This window comes from Bubalus kerabau, chromosome 5, assembly GCF_029407905.1.
Source record: "Bubalus kerabau isolate K-KA32 ecotype Philippines breed swamp buffalo chromosome 5, PCC_UOA_SB_1v2, whole genome shotgun sequence".
In the NCBI taxonomy this organism is placed as follows: Eukaryota; Metazoa; Chordata; class Mammalia; order Artiodactyla; family Bovidae; genus Bubalus; species Bubalus kerabau.
This window is the reverse complement of record NC_073628.1, coordinates 127,014,611-127,034,890: the sequence shown is the minus strand read 5'-3', so window position 1 is coordinate 127,034,890 and position 20,280 is coordinate 127,014,611. Positions and strand designations below refer to the sequence as shown.

The window sequence follows — 20,280 nt, the reverse complement described above, 5'->3', positions numbered from 1 at the left end:
CATAGCACATGCGATGGGGGTGCCCTGTGTTGGGGTACAGAGGCTGTAGCAGTTTGCCCTGTGGGAGTGTGGAAGGCTTTTCAAGGTAACACATCCGAGCTGTACTGACTTGAAGAAAGAGAAGGTCTATCAGTTAAAATGTTGTGGAAAGTGGATAGTCCAGAAGGGGAAAGTTTATGTGAAGGCAGAGAGACATGATGGTTCAAGGAAATGCGGTTCAGGGGGTGGAGAGACACCGGAGCGTAAGAGAGGGAAGGGCTGGAGGCTGGGTGTGCTGGGTCCAGACTGAAATGGCCTTCCACGTAAGCCAAGAAGTTTAGAAAACTATACATTCAATGGTTTGAAAAATTTATTCATATTCTGCCCTATTTCAGAAAGGATTTAAGGGCCAGAGTTGGAACTAATGTTTGCCAGTATAAGGAGTCAACAGGTATTTTTAAGTAGGAAGATACTTGGCCAGTTAATTGTTTGGTTAAGAATAAGACAGCTGCTGGTAGCAAGGAAGATGGATAGAAGGAGAGAAGAGAATGAAGACAGAGAAGCAGGCAGAAAGATGCTGCAGTAAACTAGACGGTGTAGCAGAAGAGCCTGGCAATTGCTGAGTGAGGGCCCTGGAGCCAGAATGCCTGGGTTTGAGACCTGCTTCAGCATATATGAGTTTGGGCAAGGTACTTAACCTCTCTCTTCCACAGTGTCCTCATTTGTAAAATGGGGTTGTAGTGAGGATCAAATTTTATATATATAATATATGCTATATTATATATTACATATATATGTTATATAACATGTAACATATATTATATATGTTTTTGGACAAGAACATATATTTATATGCTCTTAGCACAGTGCCTGGCACATAATAAGCAGTTCAGTATTAGGTGGAAGCAAGGTACTGGAGGTGGTGGTGGGTGGGGGTGAAGGTGAAGGTGAAGGCATGACCACAACTCTGTCAGTGGGTAGAGAGAGGGAGGGCTAAGAGACATTCGCAGGTTGGAGTCACGTGCTGTAGCTAAGTCAGGGAACGCAGCAGTGTTATTAACCAAGATGGGCCCTACAAACAGGAGTGGGTTAGAAGTAGGGGAGGAGAGGCGAGGAGGAGACACTGAGCTCGCTTCTGGTCTGGACGGTCTGGTGCGCATGGGATGAGGGCGGAGATTATAAGCAAAAGACTCTGGAGCCAGAGACCAGATGGCTGTCGTGGCCATTTGTGCATTCATTTATAAAACACGTATCAAATGCCTGCTGTGTGCCAGCCACTGTGAGGGGCTTTGGTGACATGTAGCCTCCACAATTTAGTGGAGAAAAAAATGACCAAAATAACCAAAAAGGCAATAGGAATCATGAGGCGTAAGTTATATACTAGAATATGGTCAGGATGTCATGTAACTTAAGAGGTGGCCTAGGTAGGTGGTACTAGTGTGGAAATGCTTTCTGGGAGGTTATCCCCTTGAGTGGTGCTTAAAAAGTGGTCGTTTCTAGATGAAGGAGGAAGTGACTGAGCACACGGCCTGAAATAGAGGGTGTGTAGTATGTGAACGGGAATGAGGCTGAAAAGGTGACCTGGGCAGATTGTACAGGGCCCTGTATGGCTGTAAAGAAGTCCACTAGAGATGCTTAAGTAGGAGGGATGACAAGACCAGATTTGTCACTTCGTATTCTTCTGGTCACAGTATGAAGTATGATTTGGAGGCAAACAAGGCTAAAGACAGGGGGGAATGTTTATTCATTCATTTAATAAATATTTACCAAGCACCTACTGGTGCCAGGCACCAAACCAGTTGCTGGAGTTCCAGTGGACTATAGGACCCATGCCAGTCCAGCTCCGTAGAGCTTCTCTTCAGGTGTGTGTGTGTGAGGGACAGTGTATGACTGGCTAAGAGGCTATCATAGCAGCCCAGGTGAGAAACAGTCCAGGCTGAAACAGGTACAGTGAGAAGTGGTTGTAAGAGTTGTTTCGTTTTGTGTTAGGAGTTAAAGTTGGCAGGTATTGCTGATTGAATGGATGTAGGGGTAAGAGAAGGCTGTCTAGGATCACTCAGAGGTTTTTAGTTATTTCCCTCAAAGGGATTACAAATTCTGAGAGGCGGTGTGTTTTGCCTACCACTTGCCAGCAGTATACTAGGCAGGTTAAACTCTCTGCCTCTGTTTCCTTATCTATGAAATGAGGCTGACCCTTGTATCCAACTCATGGGGTTCTTTGAGCATTAAAAGAGCTAATGAATATAATAACTGGATAGTAAATTGCAGCTATTACTGTTGACACGGTGCAGACAGCATCTAATGTGGCGTGGTGATCCGAACTCTGGTTGTTTAGTGGTAGTAGTCAGTCATGTCTGACTCTTTGCAACCCCATGGACTGTAGCTCACCAGGCTCCCCTGTCCGTGGGATTCTCCAGGCAAGAATACTGCAGTGGGTTGCCATTCCCTTCTCTGGAGGATCTCCCCAACACAGGGATTGAACCCAGGTCTCCTGCATTGCAGGCAGATTCTTTACCATTTGAGCTACAGGAAAGTCCTAGGTGTTTAGTAAGTACGTACTAAATGAAAGACAAGAACCAGTTCAGCAAATTTAATCAAGTGATGTCACTAGCATGAGATGATCCCTCAAAATGGGTTACACACAGCAAAGGCTGGCGAGAAATCTGTGGATCTCTTTTTGAAGTACCTTCAAACATTTTCTTAGAATTATATAGTAATCTACCTGTAAATATTTTCTATAAATATGTGTATATATTTTTCCTTAAAATACTTTACCTGTAGTCTTTTCCTAGAACTATGTTCAAATTATTTTAACTTGTCTGCATGCATTTAAATTACTTCATTCATATTCCTGTTATTAGATTTCTGACTTATATAAGAGCCTAGAACAAAAAGAAAGCAAAATCCAGCAGCTAGCAGAAATGGTAAAGAAATTCGAAAAGGAGTTCAAGCAATTTGCGCAGTTGTTTGGCAAAAATGGAAGCTTCCTTTCAAATATGCAGGTGAGAAATGGCCTTTCTATTCATGACCAAGATTTAACCTCACAGCCAGTTAGCTTTTTAACTAACTTTTTAAATGGAAAAACTAACTTTTTTAACGGAGATAATTTCAAAGGTGCAAAGCTAAGACAGTACAAAGAACACCTGTGTGTTCCGCACCCAGATTCGCTCGTGGACAGTGTTCTGTCCCGTTTGCTTCCTTCATCCTGTCTCCCCCGCCTCATCCCAACCCTGTCCTTAGCCCGCATCCTGTCCCTGTCTCTCTCTCTCTCTGTGGGTGTTCTTTCTGAACCCTTTGAGAGTAAGCCGTCTATTATAGCCCTTTACCCCTACACGCTTCGCAATGTATTTCCTAAGACTAGAGATCTTTTATATAACCCAGGACACTTAGCCATGTCAGTACACGTTGGCACTGGTACAGTACTTCTACACAATTTATGGCAATGAGGGTTGTCACTATTGACCCAATATTTGTCACTTGACTTCAGATTTATGGAGTGCATCTGTAGTTCTGCATTTTGCAGTCAACAAAGTGAAACTATTCATTCCCTTGGGAAGAAAATGCTTTACACATCACTAAAATAGAGCAAAAATTACTTTGTAAATCATGAATGTTAAGTAACCATAAACAGATTTCTAAAGAATAATGTCTTTATTGTGATTATAAAATATATAGTGCAAAATATTTCATAATGTGATATGGGCAATCTTTTTGAGGATTATACCAGAAAATGTAGGCCATATCATTTCCATACTTTGTCCGCATACTGTATGGATGTGTATGTGTGTGTTTGTGTATAGCAAAAAGGAAATCCATCAATTGTTGTTATCTTAATTCTGACCTTTTTCTAACACAAAAACCAGTCAAGAGTGAAGACACTGAGGGCAGGAGAAATATAGTTTTATTTAATCCCTTCCATCTAAAGAGAGAAACCAAGTGTTCAGGCCTTATCTTGGGGCACTGAGTACTACCTGCCGTGCCCAGACCAGAACAGATGGGCCTTCTTCCAGCACATTCTCTGCCCTCTCGCAGAGCGGGAGTGAATCAGAAGCGTTGTGACAGAGAAGGAAGTGATAAGGCAAGAGGACAGACAGGGAGAACATAAATATAAAGATAGGCTAAAGAACCAAGAGGGGAAAATCCAAGGGAGAAATAAGACTCAGGTGAAGAACAGTTCAAAGATTTGAAACAGGAGCCAAGATACTGCAGAGCGGGGAGGAAGGTATTAGGTGATTCATCTCTCTGACATTCTATCGTCTCTCCTAATCCGTGCATTTTTTTCACTGCATTAATTGGTTAATTCAAGGTGAAATGTTTGAGTTGAAAAAATGTGATCTCAAAGAATCATTCATGTTTTTTTGACATGTTGATCTATTTTGTACTGAAAGGTTCTTGCCAGTCACATTGACAAGTCCGCTTGGCTAGAAGTTCAGGTGCGTCAGTTATTACAAATGGCTAACCAGCAACAGAGTAAATTTGATCTGAAGCCTTTGGTGGAAGCAATTGATACAGTGAAACAGAAAATCACCCTGTTGGAAACCAATGACCAAAGACTAGGTATGTCTAATGTCTTCTGCTTCTCTTCTGGTGCTTCATGACTTCTGCATGTGTTCACGGAAACAAGAAAATGGGCCAGTGGAGAGGCACAGCCGTCCAGGGTCAATAGTGCTGAGTCTGGTATTTGTGAAGCAGAACAATATGAGGTTCTGGGCACTCAGACAAAAATGATGAAGGGCCCTGAGTGGGAACTGGAACAAGGACAGGGTGGAAACAGGCCAGGAAATTCCAAGAATAGGGAATGATGGTTTGTTAAGGAGAGCAGACAATGAAAAGGCTAGGGGAAAGATGTGGTGGGGAACATTGTTTCAAGTATAGAAAAGCAGAGACACGTTTGGCTATTTGGAAGCATCCCAGTTGGAATGTAGTGGGGCTTACCATGCCAAAGTCTGCTAGACGCGTGCTGAGTGGGTCTTCTCTACACTTCAGGGAGCTTCAGTTCAAGAGGACGCATTGGGGTTTTCTTGGGGCCAGTCTTTCCAAGACATGAGAATCATGGAGTCGGTATTATTAATATGGATGTCACATTGGTGGACACTGAATTCAGTTCGTTTTGGGAATGTCAGAATTCTATTGATTCTCTTTGGATAGCCAAATTTCATTTTGGGCATATTTGAAAGACAGCTTTAAGGCCTTCAGAATCTTTTTTTCTTTCCAGTTGTTTTGGAAGGGGAGACTAACAAACATGATGCCCACATTAATATTCATAAAGCACAGCTGAATAAAAACGAAGAGCGATTTAAACTGCTAGAAAGCGCCTGCTATAACGGAAAGCTCATCTGGAAGGTGACAGACTACAAGCTGAAGAAGAAGGAGGCGCTGGACGGACACACAGTATCCATCTTCAGCCAACCCTTCTACACCAGCCGGTGTGGCTACCGCCTCTGCGCTAGAGCCTACCTGAACGGGGACGGGTCTGGGAAGGGGACGCACCTGTCTTTATACTTTGTGGTGATGCGAGGGGAGTTTGACTCACTGTTGCAGTGGCCGTTCAGGCAGAGGGTAACTCTGATGCTTCTGGACCAGAGTGGCAAAAAGAACCACATTATGGAGACCTTCAAGGCGGACCCCAACAGCAGCAGCTTTAAGAGACCCGACGGGGAGATGAACATCGCCTCCGGCTGTCCTCGCTTTGTGGCTCATTCCACTCTGGAGAATGCCAAGAACACCTACATTAAGGATGATACCCTCTTCTTGAAAGTGGCTGTGGACTTAACTGACCTGGAGGATCTCTAATCATTGCTTCCGGAGGGATAAAAGGACTCCTTGAATCCAGAACCTGTGGTTAATGTAGGGACTGAATCTGGGCTCAGTACATATTTGTACTTGGCTTTTTGTCCGTAACGTATGAAGTCATTTTAAGGTTTCTCAAGTGCTATCTTCTTTTTACATTTTATTGTCCCAGTTTGAAACTTATAATATTCAGACTATCTTCTCATTATTTATATTTTTATATCTCTTGAAAGACGTTAACTTCCTTAAACGTAAGGAGTGACGCATACCTCTTGAACTGGTGCTTAGTGTGGGGTCTCGGGGTCTCAGTCTTCTATAATATTAAATGTCTTTGAGGACACAGATGGACTAATAGAACTTCAGTCGAAAGTGCTTTGGTATTTTGATATTTGGCCTGTGGATTCTAGAACTGACCTTAAGCCTACAAAAGCTATCTTTTAGGGTAGGCTATTTCAGTTAAGTAGTTAAGTAGGGTGGTTGTTGTTATTTAGTCACTATGTCGTGTCCGACTTTTTGCAACCCTGTGGACTACAGCCCACTGGGGTCCTCTGTTTGTGGAATTCTCCAGGCAAGAATACTGGAATGGGTTGCTATTTCCTCCTCCAGGCGATCTTCCCAACACAGGGATTGAACCTGTGTCTCCTGCTTGGCAGGCAGATTTTTTTACCTGTGCCTCCAGGGAAGCCCAAGTAGATGGGTAGTGTACTTCAAAGTCAGTATACCCAGTTTGGATCAGACTTTTTGGGGTTAAAAACTGTATTGTGGAAGCTACTACACTTTTAATATTTTCATGAAATTTACCAGTAGTCACAAGCACAGTTTTGCAAGGCTGCATAAGAACTTGTGAATAGAGTAAGTATTTTCATTCTTCCTGCTGAAGTAAAGCAGAAAACACTGCATAGTATATATATATAAGGAGATACAGCCATCCAGCTAAAGTTATTAGGTCAAACCACATGAAAAAACTATTTACAAACAAAATGATCAAATGTTAGCAATTTCATAAGATTCAACTTAATATATACATACATGTTTAAACATAGTTTACAGATATTTTGGTAATTATAGCAAATTAATATTAGGATGGGCAGAATTTAGTATATGATGGAGAAAGTGTCATATATGGATAAGAGGAATTAAAACCTAGGGAGAACACCATTAAAATTTCCTCTGGAAATCAGAACTCCCATCTGAAATTGATGGCTAAGAAGAGTGTCTCTTTTTCTTTTTGAGTAGAATTTTGAGTTCATAAATTGGTTTGAAAATTGGCATTTATGTAAACTTATGATGTTTCTTGTCAAAGTCCTGAGTACTTTGTGAAGAACAGAAAGAACATGTTCTTCTATATCTATCTGTATGGGTCTGAGAGTGTAAATACAAGTCTATACAAAGTCCTCCTGACTCTTGACATGGTGGTGGTAGTTTAGTCGTGTCCAACTCTTGCAACTCCATGGACCGGAGTCTGCTAGGCTCCTCTGTCCGTGGGATTGCCCAGGCAAGAATACTGGAGTATCTTGCCATTTCCTTCTTCAGGGGATCTTCCTGACCCAGGGATCAAATCAGCGTCTCCTGCATTGGCAGGCGGATTCTTTAGTGACCGAGCCACCAGGGAAGCCCTGACTCTTGATAAGCCGGAAGTGAAGTCACTCAGTCATGTCTGACCTTTGCAACCACGTGGACCGTAGCCTGCCAGGCTCCCATCCATGGGATTTTCTAGGCAAGCATACTGGAGTGGGTTGCCATTCCTTTATTCAGGGGCTGTTCCCGAACCAGGGATCGAACCTGGGTCTCCCGCACTGCAGGCAGACTCTTTACCGCCTGAGCAACCAGGGAAGCCTAGACTCTTGATAAGCCTGAGCTTAACCCAAAACTACCCAGTTTTCCTGGGCCCTCACTCTTGTTATGCCGTTGAGCACTACCCACACTAGGCTGGTTCCCTTGAGCATGTACGGGCAAGCACACACGTTACAAATCTTGATCAGTTGACCTTACAGAAGCAGCATGATTGATACCAGTGACTTCTGGAATAGTTGGAACTTTCTTCCTCTCTCTCTGTGAAATTTTCAAGATATCAAAGATTCATACTACACAAATCTTCCCAAAGGGTTAAATTCAAAGACCTGAGTTCACAGAAGAAATCTGGTAGAGAACCACCCTGCAGGTGCTGGTAAACTCGGGTGCAGCTGGCGGTCAGCCCATCCTCTCAGGCAAAGTCAGCAAGTCTTTCTCTAGACCACACAGCTGGATGCTGGTGGTTCTGTGTGCTGGTCCGCAGTGTTTCTCATCTGGTCCAAAGTCATCCTTGTGTTCTGAGGAGCAGGAGAGCACACTGTTGTGACTAGTTTTAAGCCTTTGATGTGAAAAACATTTCAAAGTGAATTTATCAAAACACTGATTTTGTGTTTTAACCAACTTCTCTACATGAAAAGTATAACTTATGGCATGGTTTGCTTATAATCTCAGAGTCCCTTCATCATTCAAACAGTGAACACAGAACAAGGTATTCTATAATAAAAAAACACTTCTTTCTCACAAAATAAGAGTTGTGAATTTTGTTGTAAGGAAATCGATCCACAGAAATTATTTTTCCATTTTTATCATCCAAACAGTTATTTTTATTCTATATCTGTAAGGTTTAAATTTATTCTACTTTGGCCTGATTCAGTTTCTGATGAAAAGAAAACGACACAGCAGGCATAAACGGGGAGTTAACAACTTTGAGAAAGGTGCGTGCAGGATTCAAGGAGGGTATGGAGGTGGAGTACACACTCACACACCTCGACAGATCTGAATTCTGACGCTTGGTCTCCAAACGTGATGATTTCAGAGAAACAAGAAATAGTCACAGGGTCCATTCCCAGCACCTATCTTGAACACACACAAATGGGACAGAGTGCCACGAACCCTTTGTGGAGGCCCTTGGACAATCAGTCCACGCTGCAACAACCTCTTTTCTCTTGAAAGTGGTTGCAGACATGGGCCTTCACCTTACATAAGAATTCTGAGAAAGCTTTGATGGATGCAGAAGAGAGGACTTGGGTGGTGAAATTCCCTGGAAACATCACATTTTAGGGAGGAGGAAGAGCAGCCTGCCAAGCACTTGGAGAAGAGGTCAGAGATCAGAGGTTAGATACCAAGGGAGATGGGAAGAGAACTGAATGTCAGCAGGGCCAAATCCCCGCTGAGAACAGCAGTCGCTTCCAGGGCACTCCACAGCATCCTTGAACTCCTCATCTCCCTTAAGACTTCTCTGTCCAAGTACCTGCTGAATATCTAAGCACAGAAGTCCCTCGGGTACCTTCAAGTACACTTCACCAAAACTGAATGGGAGGTCTCCACACTCTCCACCACCACCAACCCATGACTCCCATGTGTGTTCTCCCTTGGGGAGTGACGTAAGCATCCATGCCAGAGCTTGGACACTGTGGATTCCCCCTCACTTTCCCCATCCAGTCGCCCAGCCAGTGTGCCAACTGAACCTCCAAACAATGTCTTAAAACTATTTCTACTATTCCATATCCCTCCTGTCTACTACTGCCCTGTTTGCTGGCCTACAGTTTTTGCTTCACAACTGTTCTCGCTATATTTACTTTTGCCTCTTTCAGATCCAGCCTCACATTGACACCCAATAATCTCTAACATGAAAATTCAAGGGTGACTCCCCACCTCACCTACCCACTGTGGCTCCATCACCCACAGGACTCCAGCCTCCCTGGCCTGGCAGGCAAGGCCCTGCATACCTGCTTCAGCCTCTCCAGCTTCACCTCCTGACCGTTCTGCCTTGCATTTAGCAACAGCATACTAAGCCATTTTGACATTTGTCTGTGCTTGTGCTCATTTCTATCTAGAATATTCTTCTCCCATCCTCACCTCCTCCATTGCCTGGTGGATTCTTGCTCTTTAAGATTCTGCTTTGGCCTTACCTCTCCAAGATGCCTTCTCAAACTAGCCCTTACTCCCTTGCACTCAACCCCTACCCTCCACTAGGCCAGGAGCCCTTGCTCTGAGCTGTATACCTCCTTGTCTATAACTCACTTCCTGTACTTGTCTTTTTTCCCAGAAAACAAATGTTAACTGACTATATTTTTGTCAGATTTTACTTTAGCTGCAAGTAAAACAGATGTCGTCCTTGTCCTCATAAAACATAACCTGGCGTCATCACAGCAGTGAAATGCCCGCTGTGTGCATGTTCCCAGTTGTCCCGACAGACTTGGCCTCCTAACCTCCCCCGCCTCCACTCACTGCCAGACCATTCTGCATATTTATGATGCTAAATAAGAGAATAGGCAGAAAACACTTGAAGGGAGAGCCCAAGGTGAAATTTATAAAGAAAAGCCAAAGCAGCCCACTTAAGTGGGACTGGGGAGAATTAAAGAACAGTTCAATGGGAATTGATGCTTTTATTCTTCCAAGAGACCCATGTTAAAGACTAGAATACATGTTTATCAAAATGGATTAAAGACCAAAATGTAAGGCTGGATACTAAAAAACTCTCAGAGGAAAATATAGGCAGAACACTCTTTGACATAAATCATAGCAAGACCTTTTCCAATCCACCTTCTACAATAATGAAAATAAAAACAAAAATTAACAAATCGGACTTAATTAAACTTAAAAGCTTTCGCACAGCAAAGGAAACCATAAAACGAAAAGACAACCCTCAGAATGGGAGAAAATATTTGCAAAGGAAGCAACTGACAAGTGATTAATCTCCAAAACATACAAGCAGCTCATGCAGCTCGATATCAAAACAACAACCCAATCAAAAATGGGTACAAGACCTAAATAGACATTTCACCAAAGAAGACATACAGATGGCCAACAAACACATGAAAAGATGTTCAACATCACTAATTATTAGAGAAATACAAATCAAAACTACAATGATATATCACCTCATACCAGTCAAAATGGCCATCATCAAAAAATCTACAAACAATAAATGCTGGACAGGATGTGGAGAAAAGGGAACACTCTTGCACTGTTAGCAGGAATATAAATTGGTTACAACCACTATGGAGAACAGAATGGAGATACCTGAAAAAAAAAAAATAGAACTACCATATGACTTAGCAATCCCACTTCTAGGTGTGTATCTGGAGAAAACCATTATTCAAACACATGCATGCACCCCAGTGTTCATCACAGCACTATTTACAATAGCAAGGGCATGGAAGCAACCTAAATGTCCATCAGCAGAGGAATGGATAAAGAAGATGTGGTATATATACAATGGAATGTTACTTAGCCATAAAAAGCAATGAAATAGTGCCATTTGCAGTGTGGATGGATCTAGAGATTGTTATACAGAGTAAAGTAAGTCAGAAAGAGAAAAACAAGTATTGTGTAATATCGCTTATATGTGGAATCTAGAAAGATGGTACTGATGAACTTGTTTGCAAAGCAGAAATAGAGTCACAGATGTAGAGAACAAACTTATGGTTACAAAGGGGGACAGGAGGGATGGGACAAATTGGGAAATTGGGATTGACACATATACACTACTATGTATAAAACAACTGATGAGAACCTGGGTTTCCCTGGTGGGTCAGAGGATAAAGAATCCACCTGCAAGAGGCCTGGGTTCAATCCCTGGGTTGGGAAAATCCCCTGGAGGAGGGCATGGCATCCCACTCCAGTATTCTTGCCTGGAGAATCCCCATGGACAGAGGAGCCTGGCGGGCTACAGTCCACAGGGTCACAAAGAGTCAGACACGACTGAGCAACTAAGCACAGCACGATGAGAACCTACTGTAGAGCACAGGGAACCCTACTCAGTGCGGTGACCTGAATAGGAAGGAAATCTGAAAAGAGTGGATATGTGTACACACATAATGGAGTCACTTTACTATAAAGCAGAAACTAACAGCACATTGTAAGCAACTATACTCCAATAAAATTTAACTTTAAAAAAAAGACTAAAATACATGTTAAGACTCTGATGCTGGGAGGGATTGGGGGCAGGAGGAGAAGGGGATGACAGAGGATGAGATGGCTGGATGGCATCACTGACTCGATGGACGTGAGTTTGAGTGAACTCTGGGAGTTGGTGATGGACAGGGAGGCCTGGCATGCTGCAATTCATGGGGTCGCAGAGAGTCGGACATGACTGAGTGACTAAACTGAACTGAACTGAAAATACATGTTTAAGTTATTTTGGCTGTTTGAGTCACACTTGCTTGAATACAACTCCTTAGACCTTAAGACTCTGGCTCCAGGATAAGTATAGAACAATACAAGTTGTGATAAATGCCTTCAAGAAAATGACAGACTACAGTGAAGGAGTAATGTGCTGGATGGGAGGATATGTACACACGCTGGGTTGTCAGGGAAGGTAAGGTGATAGTCAGTGCTCAGGTGACATGTTTCCTGGCTGCTCAGCACTGTGGAACACCCTTATAAAATCTGAGCAATTTCCTGTGAGGAAGCTGGCCTCCTTGACCTCCTTTGCAGCAGGAATGTGGCCCAGGTCCCAGCCATCAGGCAGTCAGGCAAAACTTCAACTTGAAAGATGAAGTTGGAAAGACTCAACTTCTTTTTTTAAGAAGGTTTGCAAGATGAAGAAGAAACGTGCCAGACTCTGACTTCCCAGTGGTGAGTGGACTGGAGGCAGAGTTTCTGGAAGCTCGTCCTTACTTCTGTAGGTTGTGTTTCTAGAAGCTGTGGTGTTGCTGTCAAGTGACGGTGGCCACTGTGATGGACTTTTGCTATTGCCTCTTGTGTGTCTTGGTGTCATACCTGGCTGTGCTATATTCACAGCCGGCCTCTGTGGTCTTCCTGGAGCTTCTGTGGGCAACATAATGTTAAGGAAGGCCCTGTCACGTTCAGAATGGATCCTGTGGTTTGTAACTAACCCTGACTGAATCAAGCTGAGACCTGAAAAATGAGTGAGCCCTGGGGGGAGCAGATGGGATGAGAATTCAGGGCAGAGGGCACCAAGGAATAAATAAAGAATTGTTTTAAGGAGCTGAGACGAGGCCAGTGTGGTGGGAGCCCATTAGAAGAGGGAAGGGTGACACCTGACAAGGTTAGAAGAGGAGGCAGGGCCCAGAACCTAGTGCTGAAGTCATGGTGAGGAGGTTGTGGTTTATGTGAAGTGCAGTGAAAGTTGACCTGATTTGGGCTGGGGAAGGCATGATCTGATTGACATGTTCTAAAAAACTGCTCTGTGTAGAGCACAGATAAGAAGGGGACACAGAGGTCACAGGGAAAGTATTAAGGTTACACCATACCGCAGTTCCTTTCACAAGTCTGTGCCCTTCCTAGATCACAAACTCCTTGAAGGCAAACACCATGTCTATTTCAAGTGCATGAAAAGTGCTCAGGGTATTACACAGAATTGTGCATAAACACTAATGCACAGAATCTTTGTAACAAATCTGTTAGGCAGGTATAATGCCCATTTCATAGTTGAAAAAAACTGATGATTAGAGAGAGCTATGTGCTATGTACTGTCCTAAGAATTTTACACACCCAATATGTATTAACATGCAAATCCTCTCAGCAATCTTATGGGGTATATGCAATTTTATCCTTGCTTACAGATGAGGCAATGGGCACAGAGAAGTTATGTAATAAACTCTAGTTTACACAGCTAACAAATGGTAAAGCCAGGATCTGAATCCAGGCAGTCTGACTTCAGAGGCTCCACTCTTACTATGCAAGGCTGCCTCATATGGGTACTGATTAACTCTACATGCTTCTAAAAATATATAAAATTAAATGAGTTAAAATATAATAAGAATAACCACTGGGATAAAGACTGAATGTTTAACTTCCAAACCATTAAAGAAAAAAAACAAAACAAAACTGGAAAAAGAAACATCAAACCAAACACAGAAGAGATGAACACAACAGGAAGTATGATACACAGAAAAAACAAGTTAGAATTAAACCCAAACACATAAATAAGAACGAGTGAAGTTTTACTATTAAAAGAGGAAATATCTCAAACATGGGGGACACAGGTATATGCTTTTAAACATTCATCTAAAACAAAGCAGAACAACTAGGCATATATTCAGAGATGCTCTTGCACAAGCCCAGAAGCCACATATAAGAGTTTCCTCCAGGATTGTCTATAATAGCAAAGAACAAGGGGGAGGTAAAGCTCCCAGCAAACAAGGGATGCCGTGGGCGTGGAGCATCACATGGCTGGTGGAAGGGTAAACTGGTGCTAGTGCTGGAGAACGATATGGCAATTGCAAAGAAAGTTGAATTGTACAATTTCATTTCTAAACATGTACCAAAAAATTCTTGCCATGGGCCCAGTAAGATGTGTACAAGTATGGCCATTAATTCATACCATAATGGCATAAATCAGGAATCATTAAATTACTAGCAACAGGAGAATGGATAAATTGCTTTATAGTCCTATGATGCTCAGCACTTAAGATAAAAAAAACTAGGAACACATGAATCAACATGAATAACTTTCACAAATGTAACAAAATTTACACAATGGTATCATTTATGTTAGGTTTAAAAAACATATGAAATAATCAGATCAGATTAGATCAGATCAGTCGCTCAGTCGTGTCTTTGTGACCCCATGAATCGCAGCACGCCAGGCCTCCCTGTCCATCACCAACTCCAGGAGTTCACCCAGACTCACATTCGAGTCAGTGATGCCATCCGGCCATCTCATCCTCTGCCATCCCCTTCTCCTCTTGCCCCCAATCCCTCCCAGCATCAGAGTCTTTTCCAATGAGTCAACTCTTCGTATGAGGTGGCCAAAGTACTGGAGTTTCAGCTTTACCATCATTCCTTCCAAAGAAATCCCAGGGCTGATCTCCTTCAGAATGGACTGGTTGGATCTCCTTGCAGTCCAAGGGGCTCTCAAGAGTCTTCCCCAACACCACAGTTCAAAAGCATCAATTCTTCGGCACTCACCCTTCTTCATAGTCCAACTCTCACATCCATACGTGACCACAGGAAAAACCATAGCCTTGACTAGACGGACCTTTGTTGGCAAAGTAATGTCTCTGCTTTTCAATATGCCATATAGGTTGGTCATAACTTTCCTTCCAAGGAGAAAGCGTCTTTTAATTTCATGGCTGCAGTCACCATCTGTAGTGATTTTGGAGCCCAGAAAAATAAAGTCTGACACTGTTTCCACTGTTTCCCCATCTATTTCCCATGAAGTGGTGGGACCGGATGCCATGATCTTCGTTTTCTGAATGTTGAGCTTTAAGCCAACTTTTTCACTCTCCACTTTCACTTTCATCAAGAGGCTTTTTAGTTCCTCTTCACTTTCTGCCATAAGGGTGGTGTCATCTGCATATCTGAGGTTATTGATATTTCTCCCGGCAATCTTGATTCCAGCTTGTTTCTTCCAGTCCAGCGTTTCTCATGATGTACTCTGCATATAAGTTAAATAAACAGGGTGACAATATACAGCCTTGACGAACTCCTTTTCCTATTTGGAACCAGTCTGTTGTTCCAGGTCCAGTTCTAACTGTTGCTTCCTGACCTGCATACACATTTCTCAAGAGGCAGATCAGGTGGTCTGGTATTCCCATCTCTTTCAGAATTTTCCACAGTTTATTGTGATCCACGCAGTCAAAGGCTTTGGCATAGTCAATAAAGCAGAAATAGATGCTTTTCTGGAACTCTCTTGCTTTTCCCATACAATACTATATGTTATATTCATATATATGAATATAAGCTTTCATGGGAATGACAGATACAAGTCCTTTGGAGAGGAAGAAAGGGAGAATGAGATTGCAGAAAGGTTCCCAGGAGGCTCTAACTGAATAGGTAATATAAAATCTGAAGCAAATATGGAAAAGTGCTAAAATACAGTAGTTAGGTGGCTGGTATATAAGTGTTCATTATATTATTCCCTGTAACTTTATACATGTTTGTAACATTTCATATTAAACATTATAAAGACATGAGCTTTCTACAAAGAACCAAATAAACCAAAGAAATAAGATGGAAGAACTTAAAGAAAGCACATTAATGAAAGAGGAAAATATTCTACGATAGAGGTTATCAATAAAATAGTTGATTCAATAAACCTGATAAAGAAAAAAAGACTTCAATATGTAAGAATGAATTAAGAACAATATGAGATCAAAAATTTTAATATCATAGACAATTTAATACTGTTTGAAAATGCCGATGAAATGGGTACTTTCCTGGGAAGGGGGGGGGGACCCAAACGTATCCCTTAAAAAGTCACATCTTGATGACTTTAAACATCAGTTCTTCAAAACCTAAGACTAACATACTAAGACTAACCAGAATAACAAGGGAAGCCTTGAATTCCCGGAGAAATAACCCCACCTTTCTCAATGGTACGTCTCCATATTATACAAGTACCGTATCCGGGCAAATCTACCGAAAACTTTGTCATCTGGCGACAGTCTATTACAGATTTGAAACGGAATCCCAAGCAAGTTCCGGGGAAACGTTGCCGTTTGGTGACAACCTGTGGCAGAACCCGCCCCTGGTTTGAGGTTCCTGACGCTTGGGCAAACAGTCTGCATCAGCCCGCGAGCAGCCCCCGCGGAGGGCCCAGAGGCCGGAAGAGGCCCTTTGTCTCCGCCGCGCTCCGCGTGGTGGGCGGGGCGCTTCCTGCCGGCTGACGCGTGCGCGCCCCAGACGCCGCGGGCCGCACCTCGCACGGCGCGGCGCCGCCGCCCTGCTTCCTCAGCTTTATTACGTCGCGGCCGCCCTTCCCGCCCGGAAAGGTCGTTTCCCGCCGCCTGCAGTTTCCAGTACGTGACTGTCCCAGTCGGAGCTGCGGCGGGAAAGAGGCCGCAGGTTCCCCCTCCATCACCTCCCTGTGAAGTCCCTCCCTGGCGTCTGGGCCCCTCCAGGTCTGTCTGCCGCCACTCCCAGCCCTCGAGGTTTCCCCAGAAGCTGTGTCCTTTTCCGTGAGCTCTTCGGTGATCTGAAACGGTCGCCAGCCTCTCACTTGTATTCTGGAGGGTGTGTTCTTTGTGCACACTCGTCTCAGCCCTTCCTCGTCCTGCTTATACAGCGTGGGAATGCTCCCACCATCACTTCTACCCCTACTTGCCCCGGGGAATGCGATCTTACTTTGTGTTTCAAAATCTTCCCGTTTTCTAACTAAATCGGTTACCAAGGGACCAGCCTTCTCAGCGCTGAGCCCCTCTAAAAAACCCCTTCCTTTTTATATAATCGCAACAATTAACGAAAAGAATGTCTTAAGAGCCACTGATCTGTGTGTTTAACAGGCGTTCTTTTTTTAATCATCGCAAATAGGATGCGATGGAAACTGAGGAAGAGGAAACTGAGGCATAGGAAACTTAATTTGCTCTAGGTAACAGTTTGCCTGGGGTTGAAATCTGAATCCATTGTGTAGCTGGCTCCAAAGCTGTTGGACTCACCCCTTCCTCTTTCACAAATCCTGATCCTTCTCCCTTTAGTTGCTTCTCCTGAGAATTTTTTCTGAATTCTAAAAGGTCCCTGTTTATGGAAATGTGACCTTTAAGAACTTTTTCAGAGCTTCTCCTCAGGCAGACCCTTGAGTGTTCCATTTTATCAGGCATCTAGACTCTGAGCTTAGTAATATTTTGCATCCCCACCATGTGCTTGGAGAATTTTGAGCATTACTTTACTAGCATGTGAGATGAGTGCAATTGTGCGGTAGTTTGAGCATTCTTTGGCATTGCCTTTCTTTGGGATTGGAATGAAAACTGACCTTTTCCAGTCCTGTGGCCACTGCTGAGTTTTCCAAATTGGCTGGCATATTGAGTGCAGCACTTTTACAGCATCATCTTTCAGGATTTGAAACAGCTCAACTGAAATTCCATCACCTCCACTAGCTTTGTTTGTAGTGATGCTTTCTAAGGCCCACTTGACTTCACATCCCAGGATGTCTGTCTCTAGGTGAGTGATCACACCATCGTGATTAACTGGGTAGTGAAGATCTTTTTTGTACAGTTCTTCTGTGTATTCTTGCCACCTCTTCTTAATATCTTCTTCTTCTGTCAGGTCCATACCATTTCTGTCCTTTATTGTGCCCATCTTTGCATGAAATATTCCCTTGGTATCTCTGATTTTCTTGAAGAGATCTCTAGTCTTTCCCATTCTATTGTTTTCCTCTATTCCTTTGCATTGATTGCTGAGAAAGGCTTTCCTGTCTCTCCTTGCTGTTCTTTGGAACTCTGCATTCAAATGGGTATATCTTGCCTTTTCTCCTTTGCTTTTCGCTTCCCTTCTTTTCACAGCTATTTGTAAGGCCTCCTCAGACAGCCAATTTGCCTTTTTGCATTTCTTTTTCTTGGGGATGGTCTTGATCCCTGTCTCCTGTTCATAACAATGTCATGAACCTCTGTCCATAGTTCATCAGGCACTCTGTCTATCAGATCTAGTCCCTTAAATCTATTTGTCACTTCCACTGTATAATCAGAAGGGATTTGATTTAGGTCATACCTGAATGGTTTAGTGGCTTACCCCACTTTCTTCAATTTAAGTCTCAATTTGGCGATAAGGAGTTCATGATCTGAGCCACAGTCAGCTCCCGGTCTTGTTTTTGCTGACTGTATAGAGCTTCTCCATCTTTGGCTGCAAAGAATACAATCAGTCTGATTTTCGTGTTGGCCATCTGGTGATGTCCATGTGTAGAGTCTTCTCTTGTGTTGTTGGAAGAGGGTGTTTGCTATGACCAGTGCGTTTTCTTGGCAAAACTGTATTAGCCTTTGCTCTGCTTCATTCTGTACTCCCAAGGCCAAATTTGCCTGTTACTCCAGGTGTTTCCTGACTTCCTACTTTTGCATTCCAGTCTCCTATAATGAAAAGGACATCTTTTTTGGGTGTTGGTTCTAAAAGGTCTTGTAGGTCTTCATAGAACCATTCAACTTAAGCTTCTTCAGCATTACTGGTTGGGGCATAGGCTTGGATCACCATTATATTGAATGGTTTGCCTTGGAAATGAACAGAAATCATTCTGTCGTTTTTGAGATTGCATCCAAGCCATGGCACCCCACTCCAGTACTCTTGCCTGGAAAATCCCATGGATGGAGGAGCCTGGTAGGCTGCAGTCCATGGGGTCGCTAAGCGTCAGATACGACTGACCGATTTTACTTTCACTTTTCACTTTCATGCATTGGAGAAGGAAATGGCAACCCACTCTAGTGTTCTTGCCTGGAGAATCTCAGGGATGGGGGAGCCTGGTGGGCTGCCATCTATGGAGTCGCACAGAGTTGGACATGACTGAAGTGACTTAGACGTTAGACTGCATTTTGGACTCTTTTGTTGACCATGATGGCTACTCCATTTCTTCTAAGGGATTCCTGCCCACAGTAGTACATAAAATGGTCATCTGAGTTAAATTCACCCATTCTAGTCCATTTTAGTTCACTGATTCCTAGAATGTCGACGTTCACTCTTGCCATCTCCTGTTTGACCACTTCCAATTTGCCTTGATTCATGGACCTAACATTCCAGGTTCCTATGCAATATTGCTCTTTACAGCATTGGACCTTGTTTCTATCACCAGTCACATCCACAACCGAGTGTTGTTTTTGCTTTGGCACCATCCCTTCATTCTTTCTTATGTTATTTCTCCTTTGATCTGATGCTTTTGAACTGTGGTGTTGGAGAAGACTATTGAGAGTCCCTTGGACTGCAAGGAGATCCAACCAGTCCATCCTAAAGGAGATCAGTCCTAGGTGTTCATTGGAAGGTCTAATGTTGAAGCTGAAACTCCAATACTTTGGCCACCTGATGCTAAGGGCTGACTCATTTGTAAAGACACTGATGCTGGTTAAGATTGAGGGCAGGAGGAGAAGGGGATGAGAGAGGATGAGATGGTTGGATGGCATCACCGTTTCAATGGGCATGAGTTTGGGTGGGCTCTGGGAGTTGGTGTTGGACAGGGAGGCCTGGCGTGCTGCAGCTCATGGGGTCGCAAAGAGTCGGACACGACTGAGCAACTGAACTGACTGACTGACTGACCATGTGCTCTGTTACTGTAGTTCATTTGCTAAGTCCTGTCCCACTCTCTGCGACCCCATGAGCACTTCCCTGTCCTTCACCATCTCCCAGAGTTTGCTCAAACTCATGTACATTGAGTTGGTGATGCCATCCAACCATCTTGGCCTCTGTCGCCCCCTTCTCCTCCTGCCTTCAGTCTTTCCCAGCATCAGGGTCTTTTCTAGTGAGTTGGCTCTTCATATCAGGTGGCCAAAGTATTGGAGCTTCAGCTTCAGCATCAGTTCTTCCAATGAATATTCAGAGTTGATCTCCTTTAGGATGGACTGGTTGTATCTCCTTGCAGTCCAAGGGACTCTCAAGAGTCTTCTCCAACACCACAGTACAAAAGTATCATTTCTTTGGTGCTCAGTCTTCTTTATGCTCCAACTCTCACATCTGTACATAAGTACTGGAAAATCCATAGCTTTGACTATACAGAACTTTGTCAGCAAAATGATGTCTCTGCTTTTAATACACTGTCTATATTTGTCATAGCTTTTCTTCCAAGGAATGAGCGTCTTTTAATTTCATGACTACAGTCACTGTCCGTAGTGATTCTCT

The 20,280-nt window shown here is 43.3% G+C and overlaps 1 protein-coding gene across 5 annotated transcripts in view; it reads left to right on the top strand.

Annotated features, from left to right (window-relative positions):
• TRAF5 (TNF receptor associated factor 5) overlaps positions 1-8,512 on the top strand; it is a 46,409-nt gene extending 37,897 nt beyond the window's left edge. For 4 of the 5 annotated variants that reach the window (XM_055583043.1, XM_055583042.1, XM_055583041.1 and 1 more), the window contains 3 exons: positions 2,841-2,981; positions 4,368-4,536; positions 5,195-8,512. In XM_055583043.1, coding sequence (XP_055439018.1) covers positions 2,841-2,981; positions 4,368-4,536; positions 5,195-5,772 — 888 coding nt within the window. In that variant the 3' untranslated portion in view covers positions 5,773-8,512. The remainder of the gene's footprint in view (positions 1-2,840; positions 2,982-4,367; positions 4,537-5,194) is intronic. The other variant, XM_055583039.1, reaches the window with a different exon arrangement.
• Positions 8,513-20,280: the final 11,768 nt, after the last annotated feature.